At 37.2% G+C, this 20,392-nt stretch overlaps 1 protein-coding gene across 2 annotated transcripts in view; it reads right to left on the minus strand.

Moving 5' to 3' along the window:
- Positions 1-1,452: 1,452 nt before the first annotated feature.
- LOC136039365 (aconitate hydratase, mitochondrial-like) overlaps positions 1,453-20,392 on the minus strand; it is a 91,838-nt gene continuing 72,898 nt past the window's right edge. For both annotated transcript variants that reach the window (XM_065723032.1, XM_065723033.1), the window contains exons 14-16: positions 19,096-19,232; positions 15,967-16,178; positions 1,453-1,714 (exon numbers count right to left, since the gene is read on the minus strand). In XM_065723032.1, the coding sequence (XP_065579104.1) occupies positions 1,574-1,714; positions 15,967-16,178; positions 19,096-19,232 (490 nt within the window). In that variant the 3' untranslated portion in view covers positions 1,453-1,573. The remainder of the gene's footprint in view (positions 1,715-15,966; positions 16,179-19,095; positions 19,233-20,392) is intronic.

Genomic DNA, 20,392 nt, shown 5'->3' on the forward strand with positions numbered 1-20,392 from the left:
AATTTAAATTATGCATATTAACATTTACCTAGAAGCTTTGGGGCGCAACGTCATTAGTGCCGCTGGAGGCATTTGAGATAGGAATTTATTGATATTTAAAGACAAGCAAAACACAGGAATATCCACTGGTTGCTGGCTGCTGTTGTGTCAATGCGTCATCCTATAAAGAACAGTGTAGAATTTCGTCAAGTATAAATTACTCAAATAAGTTTCAGCTTTTTTATAACTTTCTGAAAAAAAATATTAGCACTTTATTCGGAAGCTAGAACTCTACGATATACTAAGACTGAATGTAAGCAAATGAATACTCAAGACATTATAATGCAATTTTCTCATGTGGACAACCATGACAGCAACAAACTGTTGAGAGTGATCATGGTCTCAATAGATAAAGCAAAAGTCTTCCAAAACATGATTATCAAGCTTATTTATGAACTTGATCATTGATATATTGCACCTTATCCTAGTTGTTCAATGTCTGTTTTCGTATCCGACATCAGATAATTAGAACCTTGAATTTGCAGCACCTGGTTATCAACAGTTAATATTGCCACTTTTTTGGGTAGAAATCAATCTGACGACTAACTTTTTCTTTTCAACACTGACTTGTTGGTTTCTACACTGACTTTTGACTATCATGATACCGCTAAGACTGTCAATATTTCCCATTTAAATCCCTTATGCTAAAATTTGGAACATAAAAGTTTGTATATGCCAAGCCTCTAGCAAAAACCTTACAATATCAAGTAGATATATTTGAGGGATAACAGTCAACCTCTGCAGCAGACACACTGCAATATTTTTATTAAACTTTCTAAATAAAATATTCAGTATTAAAAAGAATTCAAAACGGTTCCTGTGACATCTTTCTCATACACGGTGAAATATACGAGTGTAAACCACAGTGAAGGTCCTTTCATCTTTTTGGACTGGTTTGTGCAAGACCTGGTCTGTGTCATTTTGGACTAGTACTGGGGTTCGTAGGAAACATCCCAGGTTTTATGTTCTTTTTCATGACGTAATTCATTTCTTCAAAGATAGTTTATCCATATTAAGCCGAAGTTTTTGTCACGCTTTTTAGGTTGAAGTTTTGGTATTAAAGCGCATGAAGCCAAAAAAAGAGAAAAAAAACCACACAGCTGAGTAACAACTTTTAATTTTGTTTTTAAATTTTTAAAATTTTTAATTTAAATTTAAATTTTTAAAGTAACTTTAAATTTATTGTCTGCCAGAAGCCTTAAAGAGGATAGATATCGATACACATACTAATTAATGAAAGTTTTTTATTTTAAAGAAAAGTACGAACTCCATGTACTTTCATCCTGTACCCTCCACCTATACATTTTTTTCATACCAGCCTTTTCCATATATCTTTCAGTTTTTCTCTTGGTGGGAGGGGAGGGGTTCAGAGTGTAGATCTATAAAATGCATATGAAGAACAAACACAAGTAAACACTAACGTATAATTTAAGGGACTCTTTTTTAATATAATTATTTTAATTCACAATTCATTCAATAATACCGAGGAAACTGAAGGTACAAAAATTAGCTACATATAAGTAACTATCAATAGTTAGTTTTGAGCTTGGAGCTCTTTCATCCTGTTAAGAGCGCTACCAGCCTTGAACCATTCGATTTGCTGCTCATTCATTGTTTGATTCAGATGGATTTCTTCACTGCTTCCATCCTTGTGGGTTATAATGCATCGAACAGGCTGAAAAAATAAGTTTTGACACTGAAAATGAGCTAATAAAGAGTAAGGAGGGAATGTTGAGTAAGGACAGCTAAAACAACAATGCACAGTAAATTCAAGAAGTAGAGACAGAAAACAAGAGCCAAGAGCTCAGCGACTATTTTTAATTTAATCTGGTCTGGTCCCTCATATGCCTGCCAACTTTCAGCGATTGCTATATTGATCACGTATCTAGTTTCTGATCTTCTTCATGTAAAAATTGGGGTGGTTCGGGCTTTAAACCTGAGAACTCTCTCATCATAAGCAAGAATCATACCCCTAGACCAGCAAGCCACACTTAAACCGGCGAAGAGACTATTTCTAATTTAATCTGGTATGGTCCCTGATAAGCTGCCAACTTTCATCGTCCTAGCTTATCTGGAAGTGCCCAAACTAGCAAAACTAGGACCGGCAGACAGAAAGACCGACGGAGAGAAATTGCGGTCGCTATATGTCACTTGTTAAATACCAAGTGCCGTAAAAAGGGGAGGGGGATGTTCAGTGCAGTTTAGAAGATATTTAGTCTTTTTTATTTTTTACGAGAAAAGTATTATATGAATTGAAATCACACATCTAGCAAAGGCAAGAAAAAATTAGATCTTGGATGTCAATGTCCCACGAAGAAATGTTGCAACTATTAAACACTAGCTGTTGGGGTGGCGCTTCGCGCCACCCCAACACCTAGTTGGTGGGGGCACTTCGTCCCCCCGCGCGCGTAAGTCGTTACGCGCCATTGCAGTTGTGTCCCTGTGTCCCACCTGTGAATATAAATAGATATCTATATATATATAAAAATAAGTTGTCTGTGTGTGTGTGGGTCTGTCTGTCGGGTGACGTCATGTTTGTATGTCGACTGACGTCATGTTTTCAACTGACGAAATTACAGACCGGGACATCGGGACACAAATGACGACCGGGACACCGGCACATGGGGAATATAAATGACGACACTCAAAGAGAAAGCGACCGGGACACGGAGTATAAATGACGACCAGGACACAGGGACACAACTACATCGGGGACGCCAGGGGGCACAGGGGGATATAAATGACGACCGGGACACAAGGAATATAAATGACGCCCGGGACACTCAAAGAGACGACCGGGACACCGGCACATAGGGAATATAAATGACGACACTCAAAGAGAAAGCGACCGGGACAAGAGGAATGTTCGATTAGCAATCATCATCAACAAAGCACCGGGATACAAATGACGACCGGGACACAGGGAATATAAATGACGACCGGGACACAGGGACACAACTACAACGGGGACGCCGGGGGGCACAGGGGGATATAAATGACGACCGGGACACAAGGAATATAAATGACGCCCGGGACACTCAAAGAGAAATCACAGACTGGGACACCGGGACACAAATGACGACCGTGACACAGGGAATATAAATGACGACGGCGACACAGGGACACAACTACAAAGGGGACGCCGGGGGGAACAGGGGGATATATAAATGACGACGGCGACACAGGGAATGGTCGATTAGCAATCACCATCAACAAAGCTCAAGGGCAATCATTAGAATCATGAGGTATACATCTGAATACGGATTGTTTTCCCATGGACCATTATATGTTGCATGTTCAAGAGTCGGTAAACCTGACAATCTATTTATATGCACAGACAATGGGACAGCAAAGAATGTTGTATATTCGCAAGTTTTACGTAGTTAAAAACATATATATATGTATATATATATATATATATATATATAGATATAGATATATATATATATATATATATATATATATATATATATATATATATATATATATATATATATATATATATATATATATATATATATATATATATATATATATCTATATTCACAGGTGGGACATAGGGACACAACTACAATGGCGCGTAACTAATATGGCGCGTAACGACTTACGCGCGCGGGGGGGCTTGGGGGGGGGGGCGCGAAGCGCCCCCACCAACTAGGTGTTGGGGTGGCGCTTCGCGCCACCCAAACAGCTAGTATATATATATTTTTAACTACGTAAAACTTGCGAATATACAACATTCTTTGCTGTCACATTGTCTGTCCATATAAATAGATTGTCAGGTTTACCAACTCTTGAACATGCAACATAATAATTGTCCATGGGAAAAAAATCCGTATTCAGATCTCTTTGAACCGAGCTTTGTTGACGGTGATTGCTAATCGAACATTCCCTGTGTCTCAGTCGTCATTTATATATCCCCCCTGTGCCCCCGGCGTCCCTGTTGTAGGTGTGTCCCTGTGTCCTGGTCGTCATTTATATTCCCTGTGTTCCGGTCGTCATTTGTGTCCCGGTGTCCCATTCTGTAATTTCTCTTTGAGTGTCCCGGTCGTCATTTATATTCCCTCTGTCCCGTTCGTCATTTGTATCCCGGTTTGTAATTTCTCTTTGAGTGTTTTTTCTTCTTAGTTTTTTTTTAGTTTTTTACCTTTTTTCTTTTTTCAGTTTTCTTTTTCTTCTTTATTTTTCAGCGTCACTATGAAATACATATCGCCGAACCTTTGTTTTTTTTTTTTTAACTAAAATCTGGTAGGCATTGATGACCTTATCCAAGTCAAAATCCCAAAACCAATCATCATCGCTATCATTTTCAGTTTGGTATGTTTTGACTCTCACTGTCCAGGTGGATTTTCATCTAACTGCGCGGTTTTGCGTTCTTTAGTCGCAAGCCTGTTTTCATGCTGTTCTTGAGATTCCTCGGCACGCTTTCTTTTCTTACTTTCTCTATCAGCCGCAAGCCTGTTTTCATGCTGTTCTTGTGATTCCTCGGCACGCTTTCTTTTCTTACTTTCTCTATCAGCCGCAAGTCTGTTGGCATAGACTCTTTGAGCAGCTTCCTCGGCTGTTGCCATTGTAGGTTCTTCAGTCATTTTACAATTAGAAATTTCTCTTTCAACGATCTTCTTACAATCAAAAATTTGTCTTTGAACGATTTTCTTAAATACCTGTGTCCTGGTCGTCATTTATATTCCCTGTGTCCCGGTCGTCATTTGTGTCCCGGTATCCCAGTCTGTAATTTCTCTTTGAGTGTCCCGGTCGTCATTTATATTCCCTCTGTCCCGGTCGTCATTTGTGTCCCGGTCTGTAAGTTCTCTTTGAGTGTTTTTTCTTTTTAGTTTTTTTTAGTTTTTTACCTTTTTTCTTGTTTCAGTTTTCTTTTATTTTTCAGCGTCACTATGAAATACATATCGCCGAACCTTTGTTTTTTTAACCAAAATCTGGTAGGCATTGATGACCTTATCAAAGTCAAAATCCCAAACCCAATCATCATCATTATCATTTTCAGATTTGATATGTTTTGACTCTCGCTGTCCAGGTGGATTTTCATCTAACTGCGCGGTTTTGCGTTCTTTAGCCGCAAGCCTGTTTTCTTGCTGTTCTTGTGATTCCTCGGTACGCTCTCTTTTCTTACTTTCTCTATCAGCCGCAAGCCTGTTGCTGTTCTTGTGATTCGTCGGCACGCTTTCTTTTCTTGCTTTCTCTATCAGCCGCAAGTTTTTTGGCATAGACTCTTTGAGCAGCTTCCTCGGCTGTTGCCATTGTAGGTTCTTCAGTCATTTTACAATTAAACGTTTTTCCGTCCACGATCTTCTTACAATTAAAAATTTGTCTTAGAACGAATTTCTTAAATACTTTTAATGACGTCATCGTCATAACAAACATGACGACAACTAACTTCATGACGACATGATTACATGACGTTACTCGACAGACATAACACACATACAACTTATTTTTATATATATAGATGGGTAAAATTTGTGAAGCTACACAGGCAACACTGTCTATCGACTTGAACTCTAACTCTGTAAAGGCCCAACAACGGTCCTACGTGCTAATTTCAACTAAATTTCATTAGTGCTCAATAGTCGAGAACATAGCCATTCCTTCAGAGGTCCAATAGAGTATGAAAATGCGATACAATAACCCTAGCTACTCAACCAGGTTTTCATGAATAATAACGGCAAACTAAAATAACAGATATTTTAAAGATAAGGAATTGTCACCCGAAATGATCAGAAATCAGAATGAATTATCGAACCAAATTTAAAAATGAATATAAATTACCACAAAAAGAGTACGGTTGCCACCCTCCTTAAGTTTCAAAAGGGTAAGGCGTCATTTTTAATTAGTGAAAACAAAACATATTTCGAACAGTTTTATCATTATAGCACTGAATGGATAAAAAATTGCTCAAACTTCTAGAACTTTTTTTTTATACAAATTCCTTTCTTTAGTCTGCGCACAGTAAATTTTCATCAATACTTTCTTCCTTTCAAATACATTCCATTCAAACGCAGAGAAAACTAGACCTAAGTTGCCCGGGCAGCGTGAAGTGTTGCGACAACCTTTGTCCGGCTTCGCCGACTAAAGTGTCGCGAGAGCAACACTTTGGTTTTGTTTCTTCGCTATCGATGAGTAATCACATGATCAAAAGCTATTCCTCAGCGTTGAAAAAACAACAACAAAATAGTATCGAAAGAAGGGACTTAATTGACTTTGAAGCCAGTTGAACTTTATCCTTTTAATAGTAGACCTCGTGACGGATGAAAGCTCGGAACAATATCTTATATAATCTAGTTGGTATTATAAAGCCATCCCTAACTTTTCAGGATCAAAATACCATAGATGACATTCTATTAATTATGACGAAACTATCTCATTGTTTTACATTCTCGTTTGTGCTTGTTTCTTCACTATTGGTTAAATGATGAAGTTGTCAGCCTATCGAAGTCTTTAAAACGGTACGTTCAAACAAGAACGCAATCAGTTATCACATGACCAAAGGCTATTCCTCAGCGTTGAAAAAAACAACAACTACAAAATAATATCGAAAGAAGGGACTAAATTGACTTTGCAGCCAGTTCAACTTTATCCTTTTCAATCGTAGACATCGTGACGAATGAAAACTTGGAACAATATCTTATATTATCTAGTCAGTATTATAAAGCTATCCGTAACTTTTCAGGATTAAAATACCATAGGTGACACTAATTATTACGAAACTACCTCATTGTTTTACATTATCGTTTGTACCCGTTGCGTAAACACTTAATTCTCTCAGATTTAAAGAGATCGAATACAATGTGCACCAATTTGCACACATTTCTAGCCCAAAGTGAATAGGTTCTTACTTACAAGTCCCTCTCCCGTGATAGACATCAAGTTCACCGGAAACAAATAAATAAATACACCAACTAGCAAAAGTTGCAAGCCCCTCATCGCTGAAGATGATTGTAGCCCAATAGCCAATTATTACTTACAAGTCCCCTACATGTCTTACCACTGGAACCAAATTGGTTTAACCATCAAATGCACCGGAAACAAATAATAGGTACACCAACTAGCAAAAGTGGCAAACCCCTCATTGGCGAAGATGATTATGAGCTAACAGCCGTTTCTCGCCCAAAGTGAACCGATTCTTACTTATAAGTCCCTCTCCCGTCATAGGCATCAAGTTCACCGACATGTCTTACCACTGCAACCAAATTGGTTTTACCATCAAATACACTGGAAACAAATAATAGATACACCAACTAGCAAAAGTTGCTATCCCCTCATTGCCGAAAGTGATTATTACCTAACAGCCGACTGTTACTTACAAGTCCTCTATATGTCTCACAATTTGTATCGGCCTATATTTCGTTTCACTATGTACCTTACTACTGAAGTTGTCAACCCCTTGAAACTTTCAAACTGGTATACCTCATGGAGGAATTTTGTACCATAAAATGTATGTCATATACTTTGATCAGCTCATCAAAAGCTACCGATTGCCGTCGAAAAAAAAATTATATCTGTCTTAGTTCAAAAGTTGATTTTTTTGCCGTAGGCCAGCTTTCTAACGTCACCACTTAGAAAGGAGCAAAGGATAAGCTCCAATTTCTTTAGCAATGAGAGAAATTTTAAAGTTTATTAGGCACATCTAATACCATTTCTCTACCGCAATCCCAAGTCCAAAAAACCGAATGATAAATTCAGCTAAAATCACGAACAGAAATGGGCAGAAACAATAGATGGCAGCACTTTCGGATCCGTGGGAAAATGCCACATTTTTGCTTCTATAATTTTTTCTATTTATCACTCAAAGAAGATATGTTGGCTGTGGGACACCATACACTTCGCACACCATAGGCTCTGGCTCGTGGACAAGCAAAAACCATCCTTTTTGGCCCCAAGCAAGAGTTCGGCGGAGCTTTCCAAAATGTAATGTCATATTCATCAATCCGGTCTGAGGTCCACACTTTCCGTAAAAACCGCACAGGTTAGACCCTTACCAGTTTCCAGGAATAAGCTGAGATCGGCGGCATAGAAAAAAAAACGGGACAAAACCAAAGTGTTGCTCTCGCAACACAATCAATTAGCGAGCCATATACTGATTGGCCAATTCAAAATATTGCTTCCACAAGCACAAGCTAGACAGATTGTAAAAAAAAAAACTACCAATGTTCAAGAGGCTTTATTTGTATATTTAAAGGCATTAATTTGTATGCTTATGAATAAAATTGAATATAAAGAAGTTTTGACAAAAAAGTGTCCTTTTAAAATGGGAGAATTAAATTGACAGCCTCAATGCAATATTATTTTCCTTCCTGTAACCTCAATTAAAGCACCGGTAATGACTCTTCTCTTTTTATTGCTTAAGTTTTGGAAAAATAAAATCACTGCTCAAAATAAACATTGTTTTCAGTAAAGCAGAAGTGACACTAGTCTTTTGTGGGCTTGAGGGGGCAGTAGACCCACTATTAAATGTAGGCATTGTGATTTATTTTTGTAGTTGTTGTTGATGCTGTGATAACTGAAGAAGACATAATTCGAAACACAGACCGTTTTAAGTAAAGCAAAAATGAATCTCTCTCCTTTAGAGGTTTTAAATCTAGCCCTACTTTCCATTTGTGATAATTTCTGTCCGTTTCAATTTTGACTCGATTACTCATTTACATTTCTGTCCGTTTAAGACTTATTTATTCATTGAAATTAATTTCCGCTCTTTTTAAATTTTATTTATATGTCTGTTTCATCTTGTTTCCGGTTTCAAGATCACAATTTACTTTCCTTTGAAACACTCCTTTTTATATATTTTTTTTTATGAATTTATATAAAATAGTATCTGTCTTGCCAGCTGTCCTTCAATGATTTAAAATTAACTGTTCGAGCTAGAACACAAACCTTTTGTAGGACATTTTTGAAAACAAGAGAATGCAAAAAAGATTTTTCAAGAAAAAAAAACAAACAAGAGTTAAGAGCTCATATGGCACTTGTGACGAGGTCAGAAGAGCCAACAGCTCATATAGTATGAGCTCTAGCAAAATTCTAATTTAATAGATTGATTTAAAAGGAAAATCAGAGGCTTAATGCCGGTCGGGGTTTAAAATAAGAGCTCTGAGACACGAGCTCCTTCTAAATATCAAAATTCATTTAGATCCGATCACCCACTCGTAAGTTAAAAATACCTCAATTTTTCTAATTTTTCCTCTCCCTTCAGCCCCCTAGATGTTCGAATCGGGAAAAACGGCCTTATCAAGTTAATATGTGCGCTCCCTAATACACCAGATAATTTTCATCATCCTAGCACGTCCAGAAGCACCAAATTCGGCAAAGCACTTAGCCCCACCACCCTAACTCCCCCAAAGAGAGCCGATCCAGTCCGGTTACGTCAATCACGTATCTACGACATTTGCTTATTTTACCAACTAAGTTTCATCCTGATCTCTCCACTCTAAGCGTTTCCCAAGATTTCCGGTTTCCCGTTCCAACTCCCCCCAATGTCAACAGATCTGGTCGGGAATTGACATAAGAGCTCTGAGACATGAGTTCCTTCTAAAAATCGAATTTCATTAAGATTCGGTCACCCGTTCTTAAGTTAAAATACCTCAATTTTTCCAATTTTTCCAAATTAACAACCCCCAGCTCCCCCAAAAAGAACGGATACGTTCCAATTATGTCAATCACGCATTTATAAATTGTGCTTAATCTTCCCATCAAGTTTCATCCCGATCTCTCCACTCAAAGCGTTTTCCAAGATTTCCGGTTTCCAAGATTTCTTTTGCCCCCTCCAAGCCTCTATGTCCCCGTATCCGATTCGAATTGAAAATGGAGCATCTGAGACATAAGTTTCTTATATATATCAAGTTTAAAATAAGAGTCCTAAAGCACAAGATTCTTCTAAATATCAAATTTCATTAAGATCTGATCACCCGTTCGTAAGTTACAAATACCTCATTTTTCTAACTTTTCCGAATTACATCCCCCTCCCAACTCTACCAAAGAGAGCGGATCAAGTCCGGTTATTTCAGTCACGTATCTTGGACTTGTGCTTATTCTTCCCACCAAGTTTAATCCTGATCTCTCCGCTTTAAGCGTTTTCCAAGATTTCCGGTTTCCCGTTCCAACTCCCCCCAATGTCAACAGATCTGGTCGGGATTTGACATAAGAGCTCTGAGACATGGATTGCTTCTAAACATCAAATTTCATTAAGATCCGGTCACCCGTTCTTAAGTTAAAATACCTCAATTTTTCTAATTTTTCCAAATTAACAACCCCCAGCTCCCCCAAAGAGAACGGATACATTCCAATTATGTCAATCACGCATCTATAAATTGTGCTTAATCTTCCCATCAAGTTTCATCCCGATCTCTCCACTCTAAGCGTTTTCCAAGATTTCCAGTTTCCAAGATTTCAGTTTGCCCCCTCCAAGCCTCTATGTCCCCGTATCCGATTCGAATTGAAAATGGAGCATCTGAGACATAAAATTCTTATATATATCAAGTTTAAAATAAGAGTCCTAAAGGACAAGATTCTTCTTAATATCAAATTTCATTAAGATCTGACCACCCGTTCGTAAGTTACAAATACCTCATTTTTCTAACTTTTCCGAATTACATCCCCCTCCCAACTCTACCAAAGAGAGCGGATCAGGTCCGGTTATGTCAGTCACGTATCTTGGACTGGTGCTTATTCTTCCCACCAAGTTTCATCCTGATCTCTCCGCTTTAAGCGTTTTCCAAGATTTCCGGTTTCCCGTTCCAACTCCCCCCAATGTCAACAGATCTGGTCGGGATTTGACATAAAAGCTCTGAGACATGAGTTCCTTCTAAACATCAAATTTCATTAAGATCCGGTCGACCGTTCTTAAGTTAAAATACCTCGATTTTTCTAATTTTTCCAAATTAACAACCCCCAGATCCCCCAAAGAGAACGGATACGTTCCAATTATGTCAATCACGCATCTATAAATTGTGCTTAATCTTTCCATCAAGTTTCATCCCGATCTCTCCACTCTAAGCGTTTTCCAAGATTTCCGGTTTCCAAGATTTCTGTTTGCCCCCTCCAAGCCTCTATGTCCCCGTATCCGATTCGAATTGAAAATGGAGCATCTGAGACATAAGATTCTTATATATATCAAGTTTAAAATAAGACTCCTAAAGCACAAGATTCTTCTAAATATCAAATTTCATTAACATCTGATCACCCGTTCGTAAGTTACAAATACTTCATTTTTCTAACTTTTCCGAATTACATCCCCCTCCCAACTCTACCAAAGAGAGCGGATCAGGTCCGGTAATGTCAGTCACGTATCTTGGACTTGTGCTTATTCTTCCCACCAGGTTTCATCCTGATCTCTCCGCTTTAAGCGTTTTCCAAAATTTCCGGTTCCCCCTCCCCCCAATGACACTGGATCCAGTTGAGATTTAAAACAAGATATCTGTGTTACGAGGTCCTTCTAAATATGAAATTTCATTAAGATCCAATCACTCCTTCGTAAGTAAAAATACCTAATTTTTTCTAATTTTTCAGAATTAACCTCCCCCCCCCCCCAACTCCCCCAAAGAGGGCGGATCCGTTTCAGTTATGTCAATCACGTATCTAGGAATTGTACTTATTTTTCCCACCAAGTTTCATCCCGATCCCTCCACTCTAAGCGTTTTCCAAGATTTTAGGTTCCCCCCCAAAGTCACCGGATCCGGTCGAGATTTAAAATAAGAGCTCTGAGACACGATAGCCTTCCAAACATAAAATTTCATTAAGATCCGACCACTCCTTCGTAAGTTAAAAATATCTCATTTTTTCTGATTTTTCAGAATTAATCCCCCCCCGCAACTCCCCCAAAGAGAGCAGATACGTTCCGGTATGTCAATCACGTATCTAGAACTCCTACTTATTTTTCCCACTAATTTTCATCCCGATCCCTCCACTCTAAGCGTCTTCCAAGATTTTAGGTCCCCCCCAACGTCATCTGATCTGGTCGGGATTTAAAATAAGAGCTCCGAGTCATGATATCCTTACAAATGGCAAATTTCATTAAGATTCGATCACCCGTTCGTAATTAAAAAATACTTCATTTTTTTCTATTTTTCCAAATTAACCGGCCCCCCACTCCAAACCCCCCCCCCCCCCCCCCCAAGATGGTCAAATCGAGGAACAGACTATTTCTAATTTAATCTGGTCTAGTTCCTGATACGCCTGCCAAAATTTAATCGTCCTAGCTTATCTGGAAGTGCCTAAACTAGACACTGTAGTGCCTAGCTATATAGTGACATATAGCAACCGACCAAATTTGCGATTGCTATATGTCACTCGGTTAATACCAAGTGCCATAAAAAACGCGAATGTGACATCATGATAACATGCGCGAAAGAGGTGACGGCTAAAGCTGCTGTCTTGCAGCTTTCACAACCGTTGTGAGAGAAGTGAGGAGATACTTTTTTGTGTACACAGCAAAACAAGCTAACCTAATCAATAAAGAAATAGGAAAAAATATACAAAATACTTTTTGGATCCATGAGAATGCAAATATGCTATAAGAATCCAAAAACTATGAAATAAAAAAAAATACTTAAAAAACAGAAAAAATTCATGTCTATAACAAGTATAGACCTAAAATCCGAAGAGAACGAAAAGAGGCTACGGTAGGATATATTAATAGAGTATTTTTTAATAAATTATATAAACCTTTATATAAACGACAGCAAAGTTACAGCCTCGTTTTAAATGTCCAGTATAAAACCGAAGCACGTATATTATTCTATAAGAATTAAAATTTAAAGAAAGGCAGAGAATCAAAGCATACTATTTAGATTGGAATCGACAGTTTTCCGAGACAATGAAGTTCTCAGAAAAAAAAACACATAGAAAATAGTTTTACTAATCTCAATTTTTTCCAAAATAAGAGGACCTGCCACTTTTTTTTTACCGAATCCAAGAAAGTCGAACTAGAAAATCTCAAATGTTTACAGACCAGGAAATGACGAAGGAAATAGACTATATGATGCAGATAGCTCAGTCTGGAATATCCCCACTGATAAGTGACGACGAATGGAAGAGCCAAGAAAATAAACGAAAATCGATATAAAAAATCTTTTGGATGTCAACAAAGCATCAATAGTAGAAACTTTCACAGACATTGATGAAAAACAGAACAATTTGTGTTAAAAAGAGCATAGACAAATATATAGTTCATTTTCGCAAAGTAAATAAAGAATTTCTATTATTAGGGCCAAATTTTCAAAATTTTGTGAGAGGTCCTTCCGACCAGTATGGAGAGGGGATTAACCCTCTAGCCTCCCCTCATTTGGAGGATTATATTCAGACTTAACCTGCAGAATCTCCCTATTATCGTAGGAATATTTTTAGTTTGAAGGAATGGATTACATTTACATGATGCTTTTAGACAGCTGGGAAGATCAGGGTATCTCCCCAGGATATCTCCTCAGGGTAAGTATTGAGTAAATTGAATTGTCGGGTTTGTAAGCTACTTTTTATGCAAATCTAATTATGTTGACAAGCTGTTCAGTTATTTATTATTTCTAATGTTTTGTTTGTTGCACTGGCCTGGAGATATTTTTGTGAAGAATATCACCATCCTATGTTTACCTGCACGAGGTAGGGGGGCATCCCCCCATTTATCATCGATATTAGCCGCTCCGGGCAAACATTGCAGATATCCACCCTTTTCCCTGCAATGGTAGCTGCCGGACCTTATTTGCAAAATTATTACTAAACTCAGATTTTGGTCTCTTGTTATTTTGTATGCCACTGTAGTTGCATTGACCGAACGCAGCCAGCCATGCATGTATTTACTAACTTCAGCAAACTTTTTAATCCCTAATAAGCCGCTTTTATTTCTAAAGCATTGATGTTAATCACTTTTCTTCTGAGAACCATTTATCTGTGACGGTTTTCATGGAGTATTCCTCCACTATTCAAGTGCTTAGCCTAGTTTCCATGCATCACTACACAAATATTTTTCACCCGAAATAGGCTCAATTGTTTAAGAAGAATGTCCATATTATCGTTGGAGTTCCGAACTTACACCGGATTTTAAGAGAGCTTTGGCCCTGAAATCACCCCACGTATGTTTTAGTACTTGAGATTTCCACGACTCTGCTTTCCGGTAAAATAAGGGTCCTAATTTCTGCGATAGTTCGGACAGGGGGTCTCGTTCTGCCAACGGTAATAACAGTTGGTTCCCCTTGCATGTTTTTTGGTCTTCCAAATTATTTTTTCAGATCAACCACGGATTGGGCCGTTGTTATGGAAACGTCCTTGCCAAAAAGAAAATTGGTACTTTGGCTTCAGGAGCGCATAAAGCTAATGCTACCGTGGAATCTCGACTCACTTAAATTTCAACGCGTGATGTCGTTTTAGACCGAGATCATAATAGGTGAGGCCAAGTACGTGAATTGTATCTTTTAGGTTTTTGACGACCTTTTCTTTAATATCACGATTTCCAAGCTGAAGAATCGGATTTGCTACCTCTAAAATACCAAAGGTTGAGTAGACAATAGTCCGTTGCAGTTGAAGTGCCTAAGCATTCCTCTGTTTAGCCCGTGATGAAAAAATATCCCGAATTTCTCTATTTACCTTGGGAACAAAAATTTTATCGGTATTCATAAGCCTAGGGTGGCACCAAAATAAATTCTTTAGCTTTCCTACTTCCAGAGGCTCATTGAAAGCTCTATTTACAACTTTGGCAAGTTTTTTATGGACCCTCCTTTGCATAAGAACTTGGTACACGTTTCGAAGAACACTGTCTAGTGGAAAAAAATTGCCATCTGACACTGACTCAGGAATGATGATTATTATTTCGGTTCACCTTAAAAGTATAAGTTAATTGCGTAAAGAAATTTTTGGTTATTTCGAAAAACGAAGTCTAAAACACCTCGAAAATGGTGTCAGATCAAAATGAAAAGTTTATCACTGGAATCAGCATGCTGGTAAACCATATACAGGGAAATTACAGTCCCCCTCCTTGAACAACAAGGAAAATCTCTTTTTTGCATTGGTAGCACTGATCTGTCTTCCGATTTTTACTTTTTTTTTTCTTTTTTTTTCAGCAGGCCTAGCGGGCTACCAGAGCACCATAGAGAGATGCTTAATGGCTCATTCAAAAGCCATTTCTCATATCTATGTGCTTTTTGTATATTCCACCATCTGCGAGTGCCACATGGCACTAAAATGGCACTTGTTGTGCCATTTCTAAAGGGGTGGGGCTAGCGGGCTACCAAAACATCGTACACAGATTTTTTTATCGCGCATATAAAAGATATTGCTCACATCTAAGTTTTCTCTATAAAATCAACCATCTTCAATTGCCATATGGCACTAAAAATGGCACTATTGGTGCCATGTCTCAAGTGGAAAAGCAGGGGCTAGTAGGCATCCAGAACTTCTTAGAATAATGTTTAATGGCTCATTTAAAAGCTACTGCTCATATCTGTGCTTTTTATCAGTCCTAACATCCGTAAGTGCCATATAGCGCTAAAAGTAGAATTTTTGGTGCCACTTCTTAAGTGAAAAAGCTTGGAAGTATAAAACGGTACCATTGTAATATTTACGGTCCAAAACCTTTAACTGGAGATTTACAAGAACCCCTCCCAGCCCCCTTAGTACGTCTCATTAGTCCATTGGGAGAATTCACTATGAACTCTCTAGCACGGTCAGTCTACGTTGGGGCTTGCAAAATGATTTTGGAAATATCGAATGTTCTTAAGAGGAAAAAATTTATAGAAGAACAAATAATTGAATCTCAAAGTTCCAAATGACTACTGCAAAAATTAGATTACATTCTGTTCTTCAAAGGAAAAGCAAGGACATATTATTCAAGTTATTTTACTTATTATATACAAGACAAACAGATATATTTACTTTAAAGAAAGGAAAAGAGACTTTAGAACATAAAAATCCAAATATAAAAAAAGAAATTACCTTTCCAGGTGCAAGATCTTTCAAATCTTTAAGGGATATTTTATCGGTAGGTTGAATTTTATCGTAATCAGAGGGATTGCTGAAGGTGAGAGGAAGCATTCCCTGTTTCTTCAAATTGGTTTCATGGATTCTGGCGAAGGACTTGACAATTATGGCTCTTCCACCAAGATGCCTTGGCTCAAGGGCAGCGTGTTCTCTAGAACTGCCCTCGCCTAAAAAGAAAAACAACCGATAAAAAAAAAACCATAACATAGGTTAAATTTTTTTTTTTAATAGCGTACCCGAAAAATACAAATAAAAAAGAAGATGGTTTATTCCAACGTAAGTGATTAGAAAAAGACTAACCCAAACTGATTTAACCTTTATTCTAACATAACTAATTTAGCACTAGTAAAAGATGAAAAAAAGAAACCATACAAAGTCCCATTCACACATAAAGTTGACATATGGCAGAAACAAAATCTTGAAGAAGGCCATTTCAGAAAGAGGACGGCAACGAGTCTAGATCATGAACTAAAACAAATTAAAATCCACACTTAAATTAAAATTCTATCCTCTTTTGTGCAAGAGAACATCCACAAGACACCAACAATCCCAAACAAGTTAACAGGCATAATTCTGATCCCTAACAAGGCTTTTAGCAATGCTTTTAATCCGTCTTTCACAACTGATTGTTTGTGAACAATAATTTTAGTCTCCAAGGAATTCAATAGATAGACTGAATAAAGTTGCCACCCGCTTCAAAGAACTTCATGCAACTTACTTGGCCTTAATATTTTCTTTCTTCAGAAAAAAGTTCTCCGTTGTGACAACGGAAGTGACAATCTACAAAAATCAAGAATTTGAAAATGGATAAACAAGCTATGGAAGCCAATAGAGCAAGTCCCAGTTTGATTGCTTTTCCAAGTAATATTCTTAGAACAAATGAGTATGTCAGCGCTGCCGTATCAATCGATCCAAATAAGAAAACCACACCAAAACCAAATTTACCTTACGGATATACAATCAAGCTGTTTTCAGAATATTAAATACCTATTAAAAACGAAATGGCCATTATCAACCGAAACACTTGATCATGGCATACAACTTGTGCTTCCCCATGGTTTCTGTAAAACAGTAATTCTGGCTGTTTAGACTAATTAATACATCCTGATATGAAGAATAACATTATACATAAAACAACTGAAACGGTCATTAAAAAAGGGTAGCATGGCAACATAATTTTTCATTGAAATTGCTGCTTTTCATTAAGGCCGCAACCTTTCGTCACATTTTTTGCGGCTAATATTTCTACAAAATCATTATCGATAATTCAGTTCCGTACATAAGCCTACAGATGCTCTAATCACAAGCCGGCATGTTATCGATTTCCATTTTTGAACTTAAGCTCAAAAACAAAGATAAAAACTTCAAATATGTGTTGCTGTTTTTTAATCCAGAAAAAAGCAACTTCTAATATTTAATAAAAAATGTATTATATTTGTCAAAATCATTCGAGTGTACACCCTTGGAGCCCTTTGAATGTGTTTATCACAGTTAACGAAGTAATGTTGACTAAGTAAAGAGAAATGAATCTACCATGATGTTTCTTCTCTCTGTTACTTCATATGACATAAATGGTCTTAGAAACTTGGGAGGGGGTTCATTCAATCGGAAATGGAAAGTTCTAGTGCCCTTAGTTCATCCCAGGCAGTAATGTAGCCTTTGTTAAGGCTGTGGATAATCTACGATACCACCATTTTTTCAATTTTTTTTTTCTTGACTTTGTAGTCAGTGTTGAAAACCGCTGCATAGACTTAACACTCAATTCGCTACCTAGTGGCAATTTTTTTTTTTGCACAGCTCTGCCGTTGCGTTTCTACCAATCTTGCAGGACAAATTAATGTTCTTGTTAGAAAATTGTTAAAAATCGAAATACAGGTGATTTCCTATGGTGTCGGTGATAGAATTCTTGTCGTTTCCGTAAAACCCTATTATTATGCTTCCAGGGCTAAATCTGGTAATTTGCCTAGTTTTTTAACCTCCCCCCCCCTTGATCTAACATGTAAAACAAGAGTGATAAAACGCAAGAAAAACATTTTTAATGGGCCCATGTATTTCTTCTACACTAGAATGGCATTTCAGCATACTTACTTTATTTTTGCTTCTTTTTTCCCACAATGAATTGTGTTGAATGCGATTACAAATTTAAAGTTTACAACTCAAAGTTCTTAATCAATCTTGTCCCGGGCCTTGAAAAGCCTGATTTCAAGAGATGGAGCTCCTATCTCTTAAATTTGGTAGGACATTTCCAGTCAAAAAGGCAGTTCAAACATTATACGGCTTGGAAAGACAGTGAAATATATCTAATGCTTTTGACACGTTTTTTTTCTAAACACCTTCTAAAAACCCCCTCAAAGTGAGCACTTTTTTAATATGTGGATATACAGCACTGTCCGAGCCATTCCTATGGCTAGCGATATCTTCCCCCTCCCCGAAGGTCCCTAGTTAACACCTCGTCACATTTTAGTGTTGACTCAAAATACCCTTCCAAATATTATTATGACCATTTTTTTATACCTGGATTCAGATTATTGTCCTTTATTAGTGTCATACTTTCTTACTTCCCACCAACAAGTTATTTTTACCACACAGCCTTTTTTTTTTTTTTTTTTTTTTTTTTTTTTTTTTTTTTTTTTTTTTTTTTTTTTTTTTTTTTTTTTTTTTTTTTTTTTGTGTAATATTATTGTTGATTTTCGCTTGTGTTTACTCCGCTATTTATATTTTTATGTAAGTGGGTTATAAATAGATATATATATATATATATATATATATATATATATATATATATATATATATATATATATATATATATATATATATATATATATATATATATATATATATATATATCTCAAGATTATACACTTAGATAATCCTCCTGTTTATCAGCTATCTTCTCAGCCACTATCTCTTCAAATTTGTTTTAATCAACTTCTATGGTTTGCCTTACACGCGCCAGCAAGACAACAATTGAGAAGAACTTTCTTTCTTTGTATCAAACTTAGTACCTGCATACCTACGTCAAAGCTAAACTGTAATTTTATTTTAGATCCTCCCTATCCTTTCTTTCTTCCATGAAAAACCTACCGTAATTTTCATCACCAATAACAACCCAACTGATTCCATTAGCTTTATAGTGTCTTGCCGTTTCTGGAACTGCGCCCCAGTCATTTTTCAGATGATTCCATACTTTATTCATTTCACCGTTCTCTGCGTTAATAGCTCTGAAAAAAGAAGAAAAAGAATGAAATTCTCATTTCCTATCAAATCAATCTTAGCAGACATAGAGCTTTTTTGTGTTTTCTTTATTTTAGGGTATAAATTAAAAGGAAAGTTGTACTTGATTACAATTATTAATTAGTTGCAATAGTTAGTTAATTATTAGTTTGCATGCTAGGTTTTAGCAGAGGACAACAGAGCTTGTATGTGTTATTTTTGTCCTTTACTTTATAGTCTAAATTAAAGTAAAGTTGCAATTTACAGCAACTATTTATTAGTTGCATTAGTTAGTTAATTATTAGATAATCATGCTAGGATTATTGGATAATTTTCTGGGCTTGGTTTGTTTTGATGGGCGTTTTCGGGCTGAAAAATCTGTTCCTAGCTAATTTATCTACTATGGGCTGCCTCCCCGTAGTAGCATAATATTTGTAGGCAGTATATTTGTAGTCGGAGGTAATAGGCTTGGGACTGTCTGTGCAGGATTTCGACTCTTATTGATAGAAGAGCATCGCCAAGTGCTGAAAACCATGTTGTGACCAAGATGGGCCCAGGATTGCACAAAGCCTCCAACTTACTGGAGGTCCAAGGGACTTCTTGCTGTCCGGTTCTAAGCCGGCTTAATCGCTTCGGTGTAGACTTGAGAAGATATGTTGGTCCCCATCCTGCACTGGTATCCGGGATCACTGCTTTTCTTGAGGCCAAAATAATTTCAAAGATTTAAAGAACATGAAAATTGGAACTTGGAATGTTACGACGTTAAAAAATGACTATCGCATCAACATTTTGACTGACAAATTCAGACGGTTTGAACTGGATTTATTAGGAGTTTCAGAAACTCTTATCCCAGGGGTAGGAAGCATGAAATTAGGTGAAATAGAATTTGTTTACTCAGGCAGGAAGGATGGGGTACATAGACAGGGAGTAGGGCTCATGATGAATAAGGAAGCTGCTAAGTCTTGTTTAGGCTGGGAAGGTATTAATAATAGAATACTAATTGCACATTTTATGACTAAAAAGTTTAGGGTATCAGTTATAGTAGTATATGCCCCCATTGAACCAACTGATGGAGATATTAGTGACTCAGATGAATTTTACTTACAGTTACAGGAGCAAATAGACAGGGGTACCAGGTAGAAATATGGTGTTTTTCCTAGGAGATTTT

The sequence above is a fragment of the Artemia franciscana genome, chromosome 19, assembly GCF_032884065.1.
Source record: "Artemia franciscana chromosome 19, ASM3288406v1, whole genome shotgun sequence".
In the NCBI taxonomy this organism is placed as follows: Eukaryota; Metazoa; Arthropoda; class Branchiopoda; order Anostraca; family Artemiidae; genus Artemia; species Artemia franciscana.